Here is a 19,018-nt window from a genome sequence, read left to right as displayed (position 1 = left end):
TGACTTTTTCGTTTATAAACTTCGGCCATTGTTGGGTCTTATTTCTGACAATAAGCATTTAATCACCCCAAATCCCACTTCACTCCATCCCTCTCTCCGTCTCCAACTCCTACCTCATCCTGAATCCCCACTCAGTGGCAGACGTTGGCAACAGGATGAAATGGAAAAAGAAAGATGATGTCAGTTTGGCACATTGTTTAATAATAAAAAAGGAGTAACTCAGCATTTGCTTGAAGCTGCATCTCAACAGCAGTATGAAAACGTTCACTGGTAAAATGCTATTCCTGCTCCTTGAGGGTTTACCATCGAGCTGGCTGAGCAGGAAGTCAATTAAGATAATTGCCAGAGAATAGAATGTGTGCACAGCGTCCACTGCGCTCTCCTAAGAGTCACTCTGAGGATTTGAAAATCTCATGGAATATCCAGGAAACCCCCATATCAACCAAGGAATGGTAAAGACTTGCCCTTTGTTAAGGGCAATGTGAAGAACAGAGTACCAAGAACTTAAGCTAATGAACATACATAAACAAAAGGAAATTAACGTAAATGGATGGGAAGATTAGCTGGCTTTACAGAAGAACCTAATTTATCCTAGACTTTTCTCAAGTTATTTAGCATAATCACTCAGCACAGCACCAGGCCACATTCAGTATATATTTGCAGAATTGTTTTTGAAACACTCACGTCTCCATTTGACCAAGAATACCATGATCCCAGAACAAAAATGGTGGAATGCTAAGACGGAAGCATCCTAATGTCAGAAAGCCAGCTAAGGGACACCATGTTTATCCCATGTGAACTTCCTTCTTCCATGCCCCAATTAGATAAAGCACAGACTGAGGAAATCAAACGAGATCTTGAAGTCACCTTGTCCAACAGCTGGACAAAGTATTATTTAACCATCACTAATTAATAACCATATACTCTAAAAAGAGACATATAATAACTATTAACAATGGACACCATACCAGCAAGGCAGACACAGGTGAAATTGCTCCCATCTTGCTTTTCATTTGCATCAATACAGCTGGCATTGTTCTGGCAGGGTTTCCTCTGGCAGGCATCAAATTCTTCACAGAAAGTACCCACATATTGGTCATCACAGTTACAGGAAAAAGTTGCCTAAAATGCAAATATATAGTATATGTTACTTGAGTCCTCCAAAATGTATGCTTCGGCTGTGAAACTCAAAGTTCAAAAGCACTACTTCTCTTTATAATTTTACCCACACTGAGTATTTTAATCCTGTCACTTACGTCATGATCTGATTAAAATCATAGCTTTAAGAGAAATAGTATGTATTTCTTTACAGTTGAACTCCAAACATTTATTTTTTTTTTTATTTATTGATATTTATCCCAACCTTTTCCAATCGTATTAAAATAGAAATGGAAAGAATACCTGTATTTTAAGCAAAAAATGAAGTTTTGCTGGCCTGACAGGGAAATGGCAATTTTGCTAGAGCAGATATACTGTGCTACAGCTATTAAATTAGATGTCACTCCAACCAACTAAATCCTTCAGCAGAGACAGTGCTTGCAACAAAAACATCATCAAATGTCATCTTCGGACCACTGTTCCAGTTCCAGAGCACTGACAGCATTTACTGAATCACCCTGTAAATGGGCCTCATTGTGCAGCCATGCCTACAATCTGAGTGCGAGGGAAAATGAAGAGTATATAATTCAAGTAAGCTTTTTGTTTGGTTTATGAGATTAACATTATTTTAGTAAAAGTCCATAACTCAGACCCAGAGCACTGCATTTGATTTAATTCTGAGATGCCTGTAAAATCGAAATAAAAATGAGCCCTCCTCTCTTCTTAACGCTGGCCTGAGGGTGGTGGCAGGTCTAAAAGAAACCCTAAGCTGGCTCCAAAGCCTGTGCAAAGCAATGGACATCGTTAGCGCAGATTTTCATGAGGAGGAAGGGAGGAGGCAAAGAAGGATGGCTTAAGCAAACCTGGCTTCTGAAAAAGTCAAAACTAAACTTTCAAAAGCATCTTTCCCAGCTCTCCCCAAGCCCCACACATCACCAAGTGTTTGAATCTCTACTGCTCCAAAGCCCCGCCCACAGCCTCTCAGCCGGCCCAGACTCCCTCTCTGGGTCCCAGCCTCCTGCTCCTAGAGGGAGACTCTCCTCTCTTCTCTAGGTGTTGTTAACTCAGGATCCCCACCCAGTACTCCCCTCCAAAGGACAACACAGCGCCTTCCTCCCTCCTGAAAGAGGAAAGCGTTGTCCACTCTTCTCTTTAGTATTTTTTTCATCTCTCAATCACGTTTATAGTTCTTGTCCGTTTCTTGATAAATTTACAACTACATATTTAGATTTCTTTGTAGCTAGTGTTAATGAGATATTTTCCTCATCCTTTTCTTGCAACACCCATCATACTTGCTATCGATTATTACTGGTATAAAATGCTAGGCTTATGTTACCAGTCATCACACTGAGCTCTCGCTACAGGTCAGAGGTTTTAGTTGATTCTCTTGGGTTTTCTAGATAAAACAAAACCCCCCAAAAGCACATATCAATTGCAAATAATGATTCTCCAGTCCTCGTGGTTACAATGGTGGCTCTTCCAGAATAATTTTGATTTCAAAGGGAGGTTTGCAGAAGTCCCCACTAAGCAGAAAGCTGGAATGATGACTGAATTTTATCAAATGCCATTTTAGCTTCTGTAAAAAAAATCATCAATTTTTTTATCATTGACCTACCAAGATGCGAATTGAATGTTTAAATTTTCTAGTACTGACTCAGCCTCGCATTCCTGGAAGGAAGACTCATAGAACTCATTATGCAAATTGTTTTATGGCTGCATTCTATTTGTAGGTTTACTTCTAGTGCTTTCCATCTAACTTGCCCCACTCCTAGAAGACTCCTTTTCTAAGAAAAACTGTCCCTTAAACAGTGAGATAATAGCTTACACTGGAACTGGATGCCCCTGGCCACAAGTGACAAACCAGGAGTAGATGGACTCCTGGCCTCAGCAACCAAGCAAGAAGCCAGACAGTCAAACAGGACATTGAGCTCGACCAAAGCGCCAGATTTTATGTGGGTGTGTTTCTTTTGTTAATTGAATATGTTTTTGTTAAAGGAGTTGACAAAATCCTTGTAATCTGCATAATCAAGTCTTCTTTAGCTCAAGAACACATTCTGCAGTTATGTCTTAGAAGCCAGAACAGTTGGAAGAAAAGCAATGGCTTTTTTCTTCTTAAGCTAGAGTTAAGTTTTCTGCCTTCTATTTCTGTCATCTCTCACACTTCTTTGTGGCAAACGGAAATTCCCTCTGCATTCTAGCAATAGTTGACTTCCTATCTGGTTTATCATGATGTGAGTTTTTCCTTTGGTGTGTGTTTGCATAGACTTTGCAGTTGAAAGCTGGGAGAAGGGGCATCAAGGACTATTAGAAAGGCAGACTTTTACATAGGAAACTCCTTTTCTAGAACTGTCTTCTAAGGAAAATCTTGTCCTTGCTCAGATTTACAACAAGGTACACCTTTGATATTTGCAGGGGATGTGTCTGGATCCCTTTGTGCATCTGCAGATTTGTGACTGCCTTTGAAATGTAAATGCTGTGCATGCCCAGCGCATACAATTCCAAAGCGAGTCTCAGCATCCTAATAAATTACCAGGAGTCATTATTTTTGGCAGCTGTCCTCTAAAATTTACTTGGTTTCTATCCAGACGTTCCATATTGCAGATAAATTTCTTTGGCTATTTAGGGACTACATTTTGCATATAACTCATCTGGCGAGTTCCACGGAAAATATGTTGTTTGTGAAAATAATTTATTAAAGTCCCAAATCAAATATCTTCGAGTTAGCTTTGATTGAATTTAAAGCGAAAACAGAAGCTACACATTTTGTTTGGCTTTGTTTTAAGCAGGAACCTTGAAGGAAACTTTAAGAAACTGTTGAAACAATTGCTTTTGACCAAGCAAAACAATGAACTGATTCTTAAACTTTGATTGATGGATGAGGAAGAAGATTAACAAATGTGTACATACCCATGACCATAATCTTTGTGTATTCTATATCATGCTGTCCATAACGTTAGATTTCTTCCTAAGTCTATTTTCTAAGAACTAAGAGCTTTCCTATAATATTAAAAGGTTTGTTTTAATAGTTTCAAGACTGTTGACTTGTAAGAGGCCATGAATATTCATTAGGAAACTATGTTTTTAACATATTTGTTGCAGAAAACTGTGTTTGATCACCGAAAAGTCGTAAACCGTTATACCAACCTTAAGCAGTTTAACCTACTGACTATGAGATCATTAACCTAGGACCAATTGACTTACCAGCATAAGAGAGAAAATGGACTTAAAATTACTAGCTTAACTAAATTACAGGAAGACAAATCTTTGCCAAACTATTGTATATTTCTGTGTAAAAGTCTCTTTCAGGTAAAATGAAAAGTGACCCTCAGAGATTAATTTTAGAACCCAATGCGGAATCTCAATTTTCCTCAAGAGCTTGAAGTCAAATATTCCATTTGTACATTAATGAAACTTTCTCAGATAGTGGTAGGAAAAAAATTTCAGTCAGACTGAATTCAGTTATTCACCCACACAACAAATGTTTATTGAGCACCTGACTATGTGCCAGGCACTGTTCTAGAAGGGGAGACACAAACGGGAATAAGACTCTCTCATGGGGATTATACGCCAGTGGGGGTGGCTGATGATAAACAAATGAACAAGTCAATAATGCAGTAAATTAGGTGATAAATGCTATGGGGAAGCATAAAGTAGGGAAGAGGAAGAGAAGGATCCCATAAGAAACATTCTTATTAAACCTACTATTGCAATTACCATGAGGACATTGGTGGGCACATTATATGCCATACATCATTTTCTGCCTCATTTATAAAGCCCTACCCAAGAAAAGGCACTCATTTAAGTGCCAGTAAAAGTTTTGCTAGTCATGAGAACTGACATTTTGTCCTCAGGAACAATGCAGATCACGAGCCTGCCCATTTTTCTCTCCTTTGGGATTTGGCTGCAGTATGCTCAGAGTCTACTGGAAGTTCAATTTTAACAAGTATCTAGGCTCTGTGACCTATATGACTACGTCCTTCTTCTAACATGGATACTGCTTTCTAATTTATACCTTCTCTGACTCGGACTTACTTTGTGAATTTTTATATTTCAAATGCTTTATGAAATACACAGCCAAATATATGAATAACGAAGTCTAAATTCCCTAGCAGGGCACAGAAGACCCTTGACAATCTGCCCCAAGTTACTTTTTCTATCTCATTCTCTCAATTTTCACCTCTCACGAAAGCCTAATTGTTGTGTACAAATCACCCCAGAGAGAGAAGCTTTCCGAGGAGTTGTGTTTCTCTGTTTCAGAGTCAGGATTTATCCATTTTATTTTACTTTCTCCCTTAAACAAAGCATACAGAAAATATATTTGTCTCTTTTTGATGTCTCGCTGAAATCAGTATGAACATAAAAACCCCAGCTGACTAGACATTGCATCTTATTGTTTACAGAGCTTGCTTATGTTATTTTATCAAATCTTCACCACATCTGTCAGGTGGGTGATATCAGATCCATTTTAGGAATTGAGAACAGACTCAACAGAGAGGTCAGATAAATTATTTAAGGTGTCCCAGATGGCAAGTATAAGGTCAAGGCTTAAACCTATATCTTCCGATTCCAAATCCTTTTCCACTCACAGCTGCATATTGTCCTATCATCGCCGTGCTGGTCAGACACATGTGGGGGTGCCCCTCACGCTTCCTCTAAAATAACCCCTGATGACTGAAGTATTTCATTTCCTGCTCCAGATTTCCACCCCTTCCCCTACTCTTTGGCTGCCGTCCTTATCAGCATCACTCACTGTCCTTTTGCTTCACTGATTCTAATTTCCTGTAGCCTTAAGAACAATACCAAATTTACTCAAATAAGGTATCAAAATAGAGTAAAAATCCCCTTCCTGGGGTTGAAAGCATCTCTTGTACATAAAGTGCCTAATCACTCATGAACGGACTTAGAAACTTTGGGCAATTCTTCGCCAGGATTGGAGGTCCTTGATATCTGGGACTTTAGTTATTCATACATAATAGATGTTTGAGTGTTCATTGAATTGAGCTGATTTTATAATAAGCTGCTTAAAGGTAGACTTGTAGGAGAGGCTGTGCAGGTAAAGGGTCCTCTTCCCCTACTTCCTTGTCTCTGATGATCTTATGTTTTGTTAAGATAGCATCATAGCCACTTACACATCCTTCGACCACACGTTCATACTAAAGGGAATACTGAACAAGGATTAGGAGGACAATCCCAAGCCAAAAGGGACTAACAGGGCCCTACACCTCTGAAAATGGAAAGAAGATTGTTTAAACCACTCCTGGCTAAAGGACTCTCCAGGGCCAATTTTGATTTCCATCATAGACCAGCCTGGTTCCAAGTAACATCTGGGCCATTCATAGTTTAATGTCTGAAAATGTCAAAACTCTGGCTAATGAGTTGACAATTGTTGAAACTAGGTGACGCAGACATGGTGGTTTGCCAAATTACTCTCTATACTTTTATACATGCTAGAAATTTTCCATAATAAAAAATTTGTTATTTTTCTTTTAAGAGTCTGGCTAAGTCCCAAGAAAGGAAAGATAAAACTTGGAAACATTAAAATCACCTGGCAGTGTCCTGTGTCCAGCGCCTCCCTGTGGAATCTGCTGTTGCCTTTACCATAGGCATGTTGAGGAGAACGTGGTGGGCACATCACTGAGTCCCGGTCTAAGAAGTCCTGCTCCAGAAATTTATTTCATATCCAAGTGCCAGGAAAAGCTCTGATTGTCCTAAGGGACTGCCATGTTTTCTCTTGTGGACAACATGAATCATGGAACAGAGCATATTTCCCTCTAAACAAAAGAGTCTTCTTGAAGAGAAGGCGTAGCAATTCCAATGCCAAGGAAAGGCTTGGCTGCCTCTCAGCTTCCCCAGCACACCGGGGTCACAAGCAAGGCACACCCAGCCCAGGCCTCGGCTGGGAGAGAGCAATTCCTGCTCACAAAGCCTATGGGTAAAAATTCAGAAGCCCTCTCTAAACTAGTACTCTGTACACTGGCAGGATCAAGAAGTAGAGTCTGTTTGCTAACGTTGGAAAGCTCTGGAATCTTTTCATTCCTAGTTAATAGACTAGCTCCAGGTGCAGCTGTCCATGAAGATGATTCCCTGACTAAGAGCTTGCTGCAGCCCCTTGATGGAGAGCTTACATTGCTCTAAGCAGACTTGAGGAAAGGAAGGTGGTGAATCCTGACTAACTCATATGACAACACAGCATCGGTCAGATTTTAGACTCAAGCATCGCATCACCCCAAACACACTGACCCTGAATTGACAGAGATGGAGGCCTCAGACGCCTTGTCCCGGCTCCTAGACTACGGGAACTAGACCGAGTAGTCATTCAAGTCCAAAATTACATAGTTGACAAACACTAAAGCCTAGATAAAAAGCAGTAACCATACACACATTTTCATTTGATTAAGCACAGGTGAGCTATCACTAACGGGTCAGAAGATCAGTCCAGCCTGCTCTTCTGGACAAGTACAATTTAGACTTTGACTAAACCCAGATTTAATATTTCAAGACACAGAAAGGATTATCAGCATGTAAAACTTAAGAGACTATCTGAGAATTCTATTTATGATGTAAAAGTGCTTATAAACGCCCCTCCCTGAGCCCAGGCCACACAAGAACACCTGGAACCCAGCCATGGACACAAATAGCTGCCGCTTGCTGGGAACTCAGTGAGCTATCTCAAAGGAAAACTCACTATGAATTACATTTTTTAAATTCTGTCTATTGGCTGGGTCTTATTATTCTATTACTCATTACACATGTAATTTAAACACCATACTCACATTGCTTATAATCTTATTTTCCCATTAGTCTTACACACTCTATCACTCATATTTGGGTTCACTAATTGCAAATGTAGTCACTTATTTTTAAAAAAATAAGCTTAGAAACATGCAGATCATCTAAACATTAAATTCAAGACTTGACATTCATGCATTCATAGAATTCATGTCTTTGGCTTAAATGTTAAATTCTAAATAATAGAAACAATAATGAATGAGAGTCCTGCTCTTTCCTTCCAAAGGACATTGAAGTTTACTTTATTACTTAAGGGAGAAGAAAGTAAATGTCTTACAGGAAATTTCGTAAAAGCCTTTCTCCCTAAAATTGGATGGATGGATTGGCAGAATGGAGATGTTCAAAGCAGTTTCCAACCACATCCTGGCAACTTATGTGTTCTCAGCACTCTGAGTGTGGCCATAACTAGACATAAGATTTCCATGTAATCAGCCTTGATCTTCAATTCACTAACATCCATGTACTTATTTGCTTCAATATTCTAATCCATTAGCAAAAGTAAAATTTGACTTAAAAAAAAAAAGAATGTCACTGAAAAATTCATCTTTTATTGAATTTCCCTGGGAAAAAAAAATAGCCTGATCCTACAAGTAAATGACATACCATTCCACTTTCTTATTTTAAAATTCCATTTAGCCTTCTACTTATTTTCTTTGCTATACCAAAAGAAAATGGGAAGAAAAAAAGCTTTAATAAAATGTACATTTTAATAAAATGACATTTGTATGAACTATTGAGGAGAAGGACTCATTGAAGAATAGGATCCTTCTCAACATCTTCCTCAAGTTACCTTAGATGGAAAACTCACTATGAATTACGTTTTTAAATAGAAAGCCAAGATGATAAAGCAGTGGTAACTTTTTCTAAAGATGAAAAGCCAATGGGGCATGGCAGGGTACCAAACCATCATTTACTAAATAAAGCACCTGCCATATGCCAAGTACCATGCAAGGATTCACTTAATCCTCCAACAGTCTCTCTATTTCACCAACGAAGAAACAGAGAATTTAAGTAGTTTGCTCAAAGTCACACAGCTAGTCAGAGGCAGAGGGAGGCAGATTTGGTGTCATTGTAAAGACATTCTTACAGTTTAAGTTATCCAGAAATGCAAGAAATTAAGTTACAGGGAAGGAGGGGCAGGGTTCAAACAACATTCTGAGAAAGCGGATGAGGGGAGCATTTCTGCACTGAGTGGAATTTGAAGAGGATGACTTCCAAAGGCCTCTTTAACTCAGACCTGATGACCTGGGTTGCAGTCCCATATGAGCCACCAATGTCCACTGTCATGATCCTACTGTGGGTGATTTCATGTCACTCTTGAGTGCTAACAACCACCTCATGGTTCCTTTTCTATTCTCACTGTATTAGTGTGCTAGGGCTGCCACAACAAAGGACCACAGACTGGGTGGCTTAAATAGCAGAAATTTTTCAGAAACAATTCTGGAGGCTGGGATAGCCAAGATTAAGGTGTTGGCGGGGTTGGTTTCTTTGAAGGCCTCTCTCCTTGAGTTATAGATGGCCTTCTGCTCCCTGTGTCTCCACATGGTCTTCCCTCTGTGTATGCTGGTGTCCTAATCTCTTTTTACAAGGACACCAGTCATATTGGATTAGGGCCCATCCGTATGGCCTCATTTCACCTTAATAACCTCTCTAAAGACCCATCTCCAAATACAGTTACATTCTGAGGCACTAGGGGTCAAGACTTCAACATGAGGATTTTGCGGAGATACAGTTCAACCCTTAACACTCATTCATCCCTTCTCTGGCTTACTCCTCCAACTATTTTCAGAGCAGTCTTCCTCAAATGCTACTTTCAGTACTTCACAAATACTTGGTGCCTATTCTACTCAACTCATTATCCTAGAGGACACACAGTAGTCACTGAACAATAGCTGTGTGAAAAGGTTGGCATTGCACATACAGAGACATATAAGATTATTGTGCTCTAGGAGTTAACAATCTCACTAGAGACATAAGTCTGTGTCATTGTCATCATCGCTATCATCTTCGTCACGAACATTTATTGAGCACTCAATAAATGCCAGGCACTGTTCTAAGGGCTTTGCAACATGCGGTTAGCCTCATTGCTGTTGTTGTTCCAATTTTATATTTGACGAAACTGAGGCACAGAGAGGGTGAGTAAACTGACCAAGGTTGGCCAGCTAATTAATTGAAGAGTTGAAAGTTGAACCCAGGTAATCAGATTCCAGGACTTGCCCTCTACATGAAAAGAAACTATAGTTCACATGAAAAGTGAACCACAAATGACCACATAGCAGAGGAAGAGAAAACACTACATTGCTTGCTCAGATCCTATTCCTGGTCCTTCTACCTCCTTGACCAGGGGCAAGTAATTTATATCATTTACTACTTTGTTTCCTTTTGGACTTCACTTCAATAGCGGGAGAAAATAAAAGGAGGTATGCTGTACCCCAAAGATTCTATTATTTATGTTGTGATTTTAAAAATTTAACTGTTGAAAGATCTAAAATGATACAATAGATATTCAAGAACACCTATCCAATAGCAAAGGGGTTCTATAATAAATTATTCCATCAGTGACACAGGATGAGGAAGTGGACGGCTGGTCCATCTTCCCAGTTCCTGTCTGAGTCAGGTCATGAAAATGAACAAATTGAATCACAAGCTGGATTCAGGGGCCAGGATATAGGCAGAGGTTAGAAATTAGGCTTGGGTAAAATCATCAAAACTTCCAACTTCTTTTTTCCCATTAAGCTTTCACTGGCCCTTCCCTTCACACATCTTGGAGACAGGGATGATCAAGTGCTCAAACAGACGTAGAGACCAGGCACCAGCTGCACCTGCACCTAGTCCAGGTAAAAGGTAGAGCACCTGATCCCTCATCAGGAACCCCCAGTTCCCTGCCCTGACTGTTTCAAACACTATGACTGCTCTGCGTCCTTCCTTAGGTCAGTCCTGAGTGGCAGCTTTTGTCCTTTTTTGGGATGATCCACTGAGTTCTCAAGACCTTTGTCACTATCTGATACTCAAGACCCCAAGATTGGGAGATAGACCTGAAGAACTCCACCCATGTGACATCCACTTTAAAGACGTGACTTCTCAACCTAGGTGCCCATCAAGGGACGAATGGATAAAGAAGATGTGGCATATATACACAATGGAATACTACTCAGCCGTAAGAAACCATGAAATCCAGGCATTTGTAACAACATGGATGGAACTTGAGGGTATTATGCTAAGTGAAATAAATCAGAGGGAGAAAGTCAAGTGCCGTATGATCTCACTTATAAGTAGAAGATAAAAACAATGACAAACAAACATAGAAACAGAGATTTGACTGGTCATTATCAGAGGGAAATGGGAGGGAAGAAGGCAAAAGGGGTGATTCGCACGTGTGCATGGTGATGGACTGTAATTGGTCTTTGGGTGGTGAACATGACGTAGTCTACACAGAAATCGAAATATGATGTACACCTGAAATTTCTATAATGTTATAAACCAATGTTATCGCAACAAAAAGATAAAAAAATAAAATTTGAAAAACCGAGTTCAACACCCCGCCCCCCCCCCAAAAAAGGTGTGGCTTCTCTCAGAACATCACTCTAGTGTGTGGATCTTCTTTCTTCTCTCCTTCCTCCACCCGTTTCCCGATTCTCCTCATTCCCTTTGGACTCCTGCACTGTGTGGTTTCTTATGTTCATGGGCCACGGCTAAGCAACACATGTGTGTCCCCAGTTCCCATCGTTAGCCAGCACGTGGGCCTTCCTCTACCTTTACAGCTTTTTCTAGACTTACTTTCCTATTGGACCCATAACTCTCCTTTGCCTCGGTCTTCACATCTGTTTTCCTCCTAATAGGTTATTTTATACTTTACGTACTTTTCTGGATAGTCTCAAATCCAACCCAAAGACAGAGAATGTAAATAAATAAAAAAGTAAAACACAGCATAGAATTGATATAAGGGATCAGTTCAGCTTTCCTTACGGAGAGTGAATGCAATTCTCCAGCCCCTTGTTCTGACTGAAATAAGAATATACATGTAAATCGAGAATATTGGCATCATAGCCTGAATTTCAAGAGGTTTGTCTTCATTATATAGTCCCTGAGCCCATGGAATTTGACTAAAAACATTTCTTCAGTATTTGCAGGGAAAAATACTATCTTTTTATTTTATTGTGAAAGATTTCATTTATATAGAGTTCCTGATCTGATGAATGCCTTTCTTTATTGAATTTATACTCACACAAACTGAAGTAACACCAGCAAAGGTGGGAAGGTCCTAGCATTCATTTTAACTAAAGCTTATCTCAATAAATTGTTCGTTGCTTTCATCATTTTAATATTTAACAAATGGCAGGTTATATCTAATAAATGTGTCTCTTCAGGATAATTAGAAAAGGATCATTCTAATAATTTCCAGAGGAAACTCATCAAAACATCTAACTCGGGGTAGCAAAAGTATTAGGTAAATTCACAAGCAAGGTGAATTTTGCTTGCTTTCAAACTGTTTTTATTAATCTACAATATTCACAGGAAGCGATTTCTTTCCATGTGATAATTTAATTCCTCTAATCTTGAGTAGGAGAGAAAAATCTGCATACGAATTTTGAATGTAAGAACATTAACACTGCTCATATCGTCCTTTCAAAAATGTTTTAGTTAATGTATCATATTTTAATCATTTTGATGCTGGTAATTTCTCTTTTAAGTCATTTATGACTCTTAGAATAGGATTTTGGCCTTGGGTGCTTGATTTGGAAAAAAGGAAACACATACTTAATTCCCTAGAGCTCAGAGTGCCCATCATCAGGTGGGGTTGATGAAATCCACGTCACAGAGCTGTGGTTGTGGAAGTCTGTGGGCCAGCACAGATCCATATTAGCGCTGGAAAAATCATTACACTCACTTCCTCTTTCGTGTGCACAGGCTCTGACAAAGGCTGATACACCTAGCAGTGTGGCTGCCCTACACGACGGTCCTCAGTGTCGGAGCCAATCTGAAAAAAGTTTTTCTAATTATAATTTTTAGATGCTTGTGTTGGAAAGAAAAAAAAAAATCCTATAAGCTGGCCCAAATTCCTGTCTTCTCTGAGGGTTGCATAAATGGGCTTTTGCTATGGAATGGGGCTCAAGGTCATTTATGTCATAAGATGAGCACTTCTCCTAAAGCTTCTCAGGCTCCCAGAAAATAAAAGTCATCTTTTTTATTTGGCATAACATCTGTCTCAGAAGAATGGCCCAAATGCCACCAGTGTCTCCTGCTTCTAAACTAGGGAGAAACGAAAACCAAACACAAGGCTCGGATTTGTTGAGAGACGACAAATCCCCCTCCCCAAACCCAGGGCCTTGTTCTCGTGCCCGACACTTCCAGACGGCACCTGGATTCTAGAATTCTCGACTACTCTCTTTCCTACTAAAACCAACCCCTGACTAAACTAAGCTATTTCAGTTTTAATGATAGATAACACCTCAACGTGATACCATCTTAGGGACATTTGCATTTAAATAGGAAATCATGCTTTTATTACATAGGAATTAAGCTCAAATAGCAGGATTCCAGGCATCCCACCAGCCCAGTAGGTCAAGGAAATTTGGGATGAAGGGATTTTCCTAGATACCCTTGAATCTTACAGCAAGTAGGCACCCCCAGCCCACTGCCTTCTGTCTAACAGCACAGGTGACTAGATTGTACCAACGTCACTACTTTTATTTTTTAGAAGCATTTTTTTAAGAAAAGAATTTTCAGTTCAGACATAAAGACCTTCATAATAAATTTTTTTTTAATTGATATCAATGGAACGGATGTCTGAGCATCCTGTGAATTTAAACCAAGCCAAATGTAATGGAATATATTGGATTAAATTGCAAAATGAGTTGTTCCAATGGTAGAAAGTGGAAGTATAATATTATACTAATCTAAATATGGATGCCCATACTTCTTACATTTTTATTTATTTTAGCAACCTGATAAAGCCCTCCAGGCAAAAGTCAGATTTGGCTGCTGCTTCTGATTTTAGATACCACAATATAATATCTTTTTTTTATCTCCCAAATCTTCCATGTGGGGAGAAATCCTAAAAATAGAGGAGCACTCTTTAGTTGAAAAATCAATGAAAATCATTCAAGCTTGAAGAAGAGTGACCAGAGTCCAGGACAAGTTCCACAGTCTGTGACCTTGGCCTGTAGGGCAGCCCTGCCCCTAACCTAATGCAAGTTCAAACAAACCATGACCTTTGCTACTCATCTTGCCAAAGGCTCTTTTTCCATTCTAGACCCCTACAAAACCTCTTCAGTAGACTGGGCATCATCACTTCAACTGGTGCTTTCATGACATATAACTCATTCTTTTAATAGGTTATCCCACTGACCATTAATGCCTCTTGCATCAATGTTTAATTTGCTTGATTTATATGACTTTGCTTAACTCTCTGTTACTGACATCACTTAAGGGTGATTACCTATTGTACTTTCCCTACCAGTGCTTAAAAATATACTAAATCAAACTGAGACCAGAGATTTACAGACAAAAAGAATAAAGGTAAAATATAACAAAGAAAGCATGTAAAGAAATAAAAACTATTAGTAGAAGAAAAAACCCAAACATTCTAGTGAAGTTAGGAAAGCAGTCCTTGAATTCTAATATGGAGACAGAATGAAGAGAAAAAAAGCAAATTCTTTAAGTTTTTCTATAGACATAGACCTAAACACAGGTGCATAATTATTTACGGAATGTACAAATGGTATTGCATAAGCTGCTACGGGCATTTCCTCTAGTCAAGAGCTTCGTTTCCCCCCAGTTTCCTGCCAAAATATTGTGACTGTGCAAAAAACAAGATGTGTACATGAGAATTCTAATGTCCTACATGATTAATGACCTTTGAATCCTGGACAGATCTGGAACATTCCACATTTGCTGGGGCCTCCGCCGACTCTGGAAGACTGTCACGGCAGCATCCTCTGTGCCCTTCCCTCCACACTCAAGGCTTAAATGATGTCCTCCTGCACATATGAAATAGTCATCTCTGTCTGAGGTTGAGACATAGCTTGAGTTTTCTGCCCAGAATCATGTGGAAACCAACTACAGTTGTATAGAGAGAGTGACTCTGTTCATGGCAATGGCCCAAGGTGGCCTGTGGTAACCTTGCTCTATTTATCCATTACTGAGCAGCTGTTGTACTCCAGGGAGAGCTTTCCCATTCCCTTCTGGAGCCAGCTTCTCCATCCCTTGTTGACTTGGAAATATCCTGTTTAACTGCAGAATTACCATTAAACTAGAAATTCTCCTCCAGTGTGAACTTGGAAAGGATTGATACTTGTGGCTCCATTAAATGCTGATCTTAGCCTCAAAATGCCCATTATGTGAAAGAAAGTTGAGTGCCGAATAAGTTCCCTGTGGCTGATGAGTAACAGACATGTAGGTTTGGGCCAAGTTTCTTGGGATTCTTCTTAGAGAACAAGGAAAAGGGAATCTGAAGGAAGAAACCCATAGGATGGCTCATGACAGTCCAATAAGTGTGGCAGTGACATCTGACCTGCCCCTTCCTCATGGAGGTGGCAGGTGCCTGGCCAATTTCTGGTCAAGATTGTGTTAGGGTACCATCTTCTCTGAATCTGCCCAATCTCGCACTCCCTAGAAATAAACCAAGCTTCTAAATGGCTTTCATCCCAAGGATAACCCAGGGATGAACAGATACCCCAGTGCTGACCTAGCTTAGACCAGTATTCTAGGTGACCCAGAAAAACTGAATCTCCTGCCTCCATCCAAAGGCAAGCAATCCAGAATCCCCAAGAGCTGCTGCTCCACTCGGCCATGTGATATCTGCAATTATTTCTTTTTCTGTAAACAAGGTTGTGCCTCCTACAATCTCCTGCACAAAGGGGTATCACTAGAATTCAGTTTTTATGGGAAAATTCAAAGTGTTTTTTTCAAAGACATAAAGCACATATGATTTTACAAAAAGTACTGTCTGATCAACATCATTAGTCATTAGGAAAATGCAAATCAAAATCACAGTGAGATACCACCTCACACACACTAGGATGGCAAGAATCAAAAAAATGAAAAACAGCAAGTGTTGGTGAGTATATGGAGAAACATGAATCCTTGTGCATTGCTGGTAGGAATATGCAGTGGTTCGGCCATTGTGCAAAACATTTTGACAGTTCCTCAACAAATTGAACATAGAATTACCATATGACCTAGCAATTCCACTCCTTAGGTATACACTCAAAAGAACTGAAAACAGGTACTCAAACAAATACTTGTACACGCATGTTCACAGCAGCACTAGTCACAATAGCCAAAAACTGGAAACAATCTAGATGTCCATGACTGGCAAATGGATAAACAAACTATGGCATATCCATACAATGGAATATTATTTAATCATAAAAAGAAAGGAATTACTGATGTATGCTACAACATGGATGAGCTGGAAAACAATACACTAAGGGAAAGAAGATGGATGCAAAAGGTCACATATTGTATGATTCCAGTTACATGAAATATCAAGAAAAGGCAAATCCATAGAGAAAATGCAGATCAGTAATTGCCAGGGGTTGGGGAAGGAATGGGGAGTCACCGCTTAATGAGCACAGCATTTCTTTTTGGGGTGATAAATATGTTGCAGAACTAGATAAAGATGCTAGTTGCACAACATCGTAAATGTACTAAATGCCACTGAATTGTTCACCTTAAAATGGTTAATTTCATATTATATAAATTTCACCTCAATAATAAAAAAAAGGCTTTGTTTTAAAAACTCTGTCACGCCTTGTACCTGACATCACTTTCCTCAGAGAAGGAAGTTTTCGTCCTCTTTTCTGAAGCCCTCCACATCTCTCTCGATTCCATCTCCTCCAGGACTTTCATCCGTTAATTGCACCTGACCAACCCACTCTGTCACATCTGCCAGTTTCTTTCCTTTGGCCTATTTCAATGCAATTCATCCTTTGCTCTAGAAGCAAAAACTCTCTTTTTGACCCAATTTCCTACTCAGGGTACCATCCCACTCGCTCCCTCCCTTCAATGCCAAATTCATCAAAAAGCCATGGCACACTGGTCATCCAAGCTCTTCCTTGCTCTCAATAATCTAGCTTCTTCCCCGCCACCATGGCTGTCCTTCCCAAAGGTGAATTCTCTGCCTCCCCTCTCCAGGGAAGCTGGCCAATTTTCTGAAAGGCAATCTCTCCATTTCCTTGTTCCTGTTTACTATCTAAAAAGCTTGCACCAATGTTTAACAGAAAGATGGGTTTTAACCACTGTAGGAGATTTCTATAATTGTAATTGGCCAGCTTTCATTTTATCTTTTTGACAGGATCTTAGGGACTGTTTCATTTGTTTTTGATTTGGCTCTTTGCTGGCTGTTGGCAGAGAAGGAAGAAGAGAGAAGGAGACAAGAGAAAAGAGAAGGGCCTCTGCCTTGGAGGGTCTCAGGGAGAAGGGGCTGGTGATCCCAGCTGGGCATGGGGGTGGAAAGTGAGGCAGTGGGAGGCGGGGTGGTCAAGGAGCAGAAAAAGATGGAGAACTTGTCAGATTGGCTTTAGAAATTCATCTAGAGCTGTTACAAAGAAGCCATGCAGAGAATCATCACAGATGAGAGAGAAAAGTGGCAAAGTGGTTTTCAAGGTCAAAGAGAGAAAAAACAGAATTACTCAAAACTAAACTGTAGGTGTTTAGAAAAACAGGTTGAAGGTGCAGAAAGCAAATGAAGAGGTCCAGAGAAAGGGCGAGAGGCGAGGCCTAGACCGGGCAGGAGTTCTCAAAATGTGGTTCTGGACCTCTGGTAGGGGAGGGGCCTGACACTCTTTCAGGTGGGTCCATGAGGTCAAAACTACCTTATAAGAATATTAAAACATGATGTGCCTTTTACATTTGTTGACACTGGCACTAAAGATGCAAAAATAATGGTGGGGAAAACTGCTGATTTCTTCTCACAAATCGAAGCAGTGTCTCTGTAGCAGGAATCTTCCGGTCTTCACATTATCAGGCATTTGCAGGAAAAAGAAAATGCCAGTTTTGCTTAGAATGTGCTTGATGAGGCCGTCAAAATTAAAATTTTATGAAATCTCAACCTTGAGTGCACATCTTTTTATCATTCTGTGTGACAAACTGGGAGGTGTGCATGAAGCACTTCCACTGCACACTGAACTCCAATGGTTTTCTCAGGAAACACACTTGTGCAAGTCTTTGAGTCACGACCTAACTAGCCCCTTTTTCATCAAGAACCTTTTTTCCTTGAAAGAACAACTGAGAGACAAACTGTTGGCTATTCAGCAGATATTTTTTCTCAAAGGAACAAAGTGAGCCTGTCACTTCAAGGAAAACACCCAACGGTTTTCGTTGTCAGAGATGACTTGAGCTTGGAAGGAAAAATTAGAATCTTAGAAAACTTTTATCTTCCATTATGAGCTTGACACATTCCCAGTACTTACAGACTCTCCCAAGGAGTTGAGTGGTGATATTAATCACAGACGTGACTTTTTGATAGTATGTAATGAAATGTGACAACATTTGGAAGTTCTGTTTTAACACAGTGATCCAATATTTTCCAAACGACCAATGCGTAATGTTATAAAAAACCATTCATGGGTAGAAGATGCAAAATGCAAGACAGACCAGCGGATTTTAACGTAACAGAGCGTTCATTCATATGGTTTCAGATTCCACATTCAATTAACCTTTAAGACTCTGACACTTGAGTTTTGGAGAATTTTCAAGAAAAATATCCACAATTATCTGAAAAGGCTATTAAAACACTTTTCCTTTTTCCAACTAAATATCTGTATGAGGCTGAATTTTCTTCTGTACTTCATCCAAAACAACACATTGTGACAGATTGAAGGTAAAAGCAAATAGAACTCAGCTGTCTTCTTTTAAGCCAGATAGTAAAGAGATTTGTAAAAATGAAAATGGTGCCTTTCTTCTCACTAAATTCTTTTTGCTTTGGAAAGTATAGTTACTTTTCATTAAAATGGTGCTATTTTTGTTAATGTAATCGATTTACTAATTAAATGGGATAATAAATATTTTTCAGTCCTCAGTTTTAGTTTAATGTGATAAATATCAATAGATCCGGCCCAATAAACCAAAGCTCTTTGGGTCCTCAATAATTTCTAATAACGTAAAGGAGTCCTGAGACCAAAAAGTC

General features: G+C 39.6%; 1 protein-coding gene across 2 annotated transcripts in view; it reads right to left on the bottom strand.

Moving 5' to 3' along the window:
• The window catches only part of DNER (delta/notch like EGF repeat containing), a 302,825-nt gene that overhangs the window by 117,293 nt on the left and 166,514 nt on the right, over positions 1–19,018 (bottom strand). For both annotated transcript variants that reach the window (XM_014835920.3, XM_070489533.1), the window contains exon 6: positions 969–1,122. In XM_014835920.3, coding sequence (XP_014691406.3) covers positions 969–1,122 — 154 coding nt within the window. The remainder of the gene's footprint in view (positions 1–968; positions 1,123–19,018) is intronic.

The sequence above is a fragment of the Equus asinus genome, chromosome 19 (genome assembly GCF_041296235.1).
Source record: "Equus asinus isolate D_3611 breed Donkey chromosome 19, EquAss-T2T_v2, whole genome shotgun sequence".
Classification (NCBI taxonomy): Eukaryota; Metazoa; Chordata; class Mammalia; order Perissodactyla; family Equidae; genus Equus; species Equus asinus.
The sequence above is the reverse complement of the archived record's forward strand: the minus strand, read 5'-3'. Positions and strand labels throughout refer to the sequence as shown.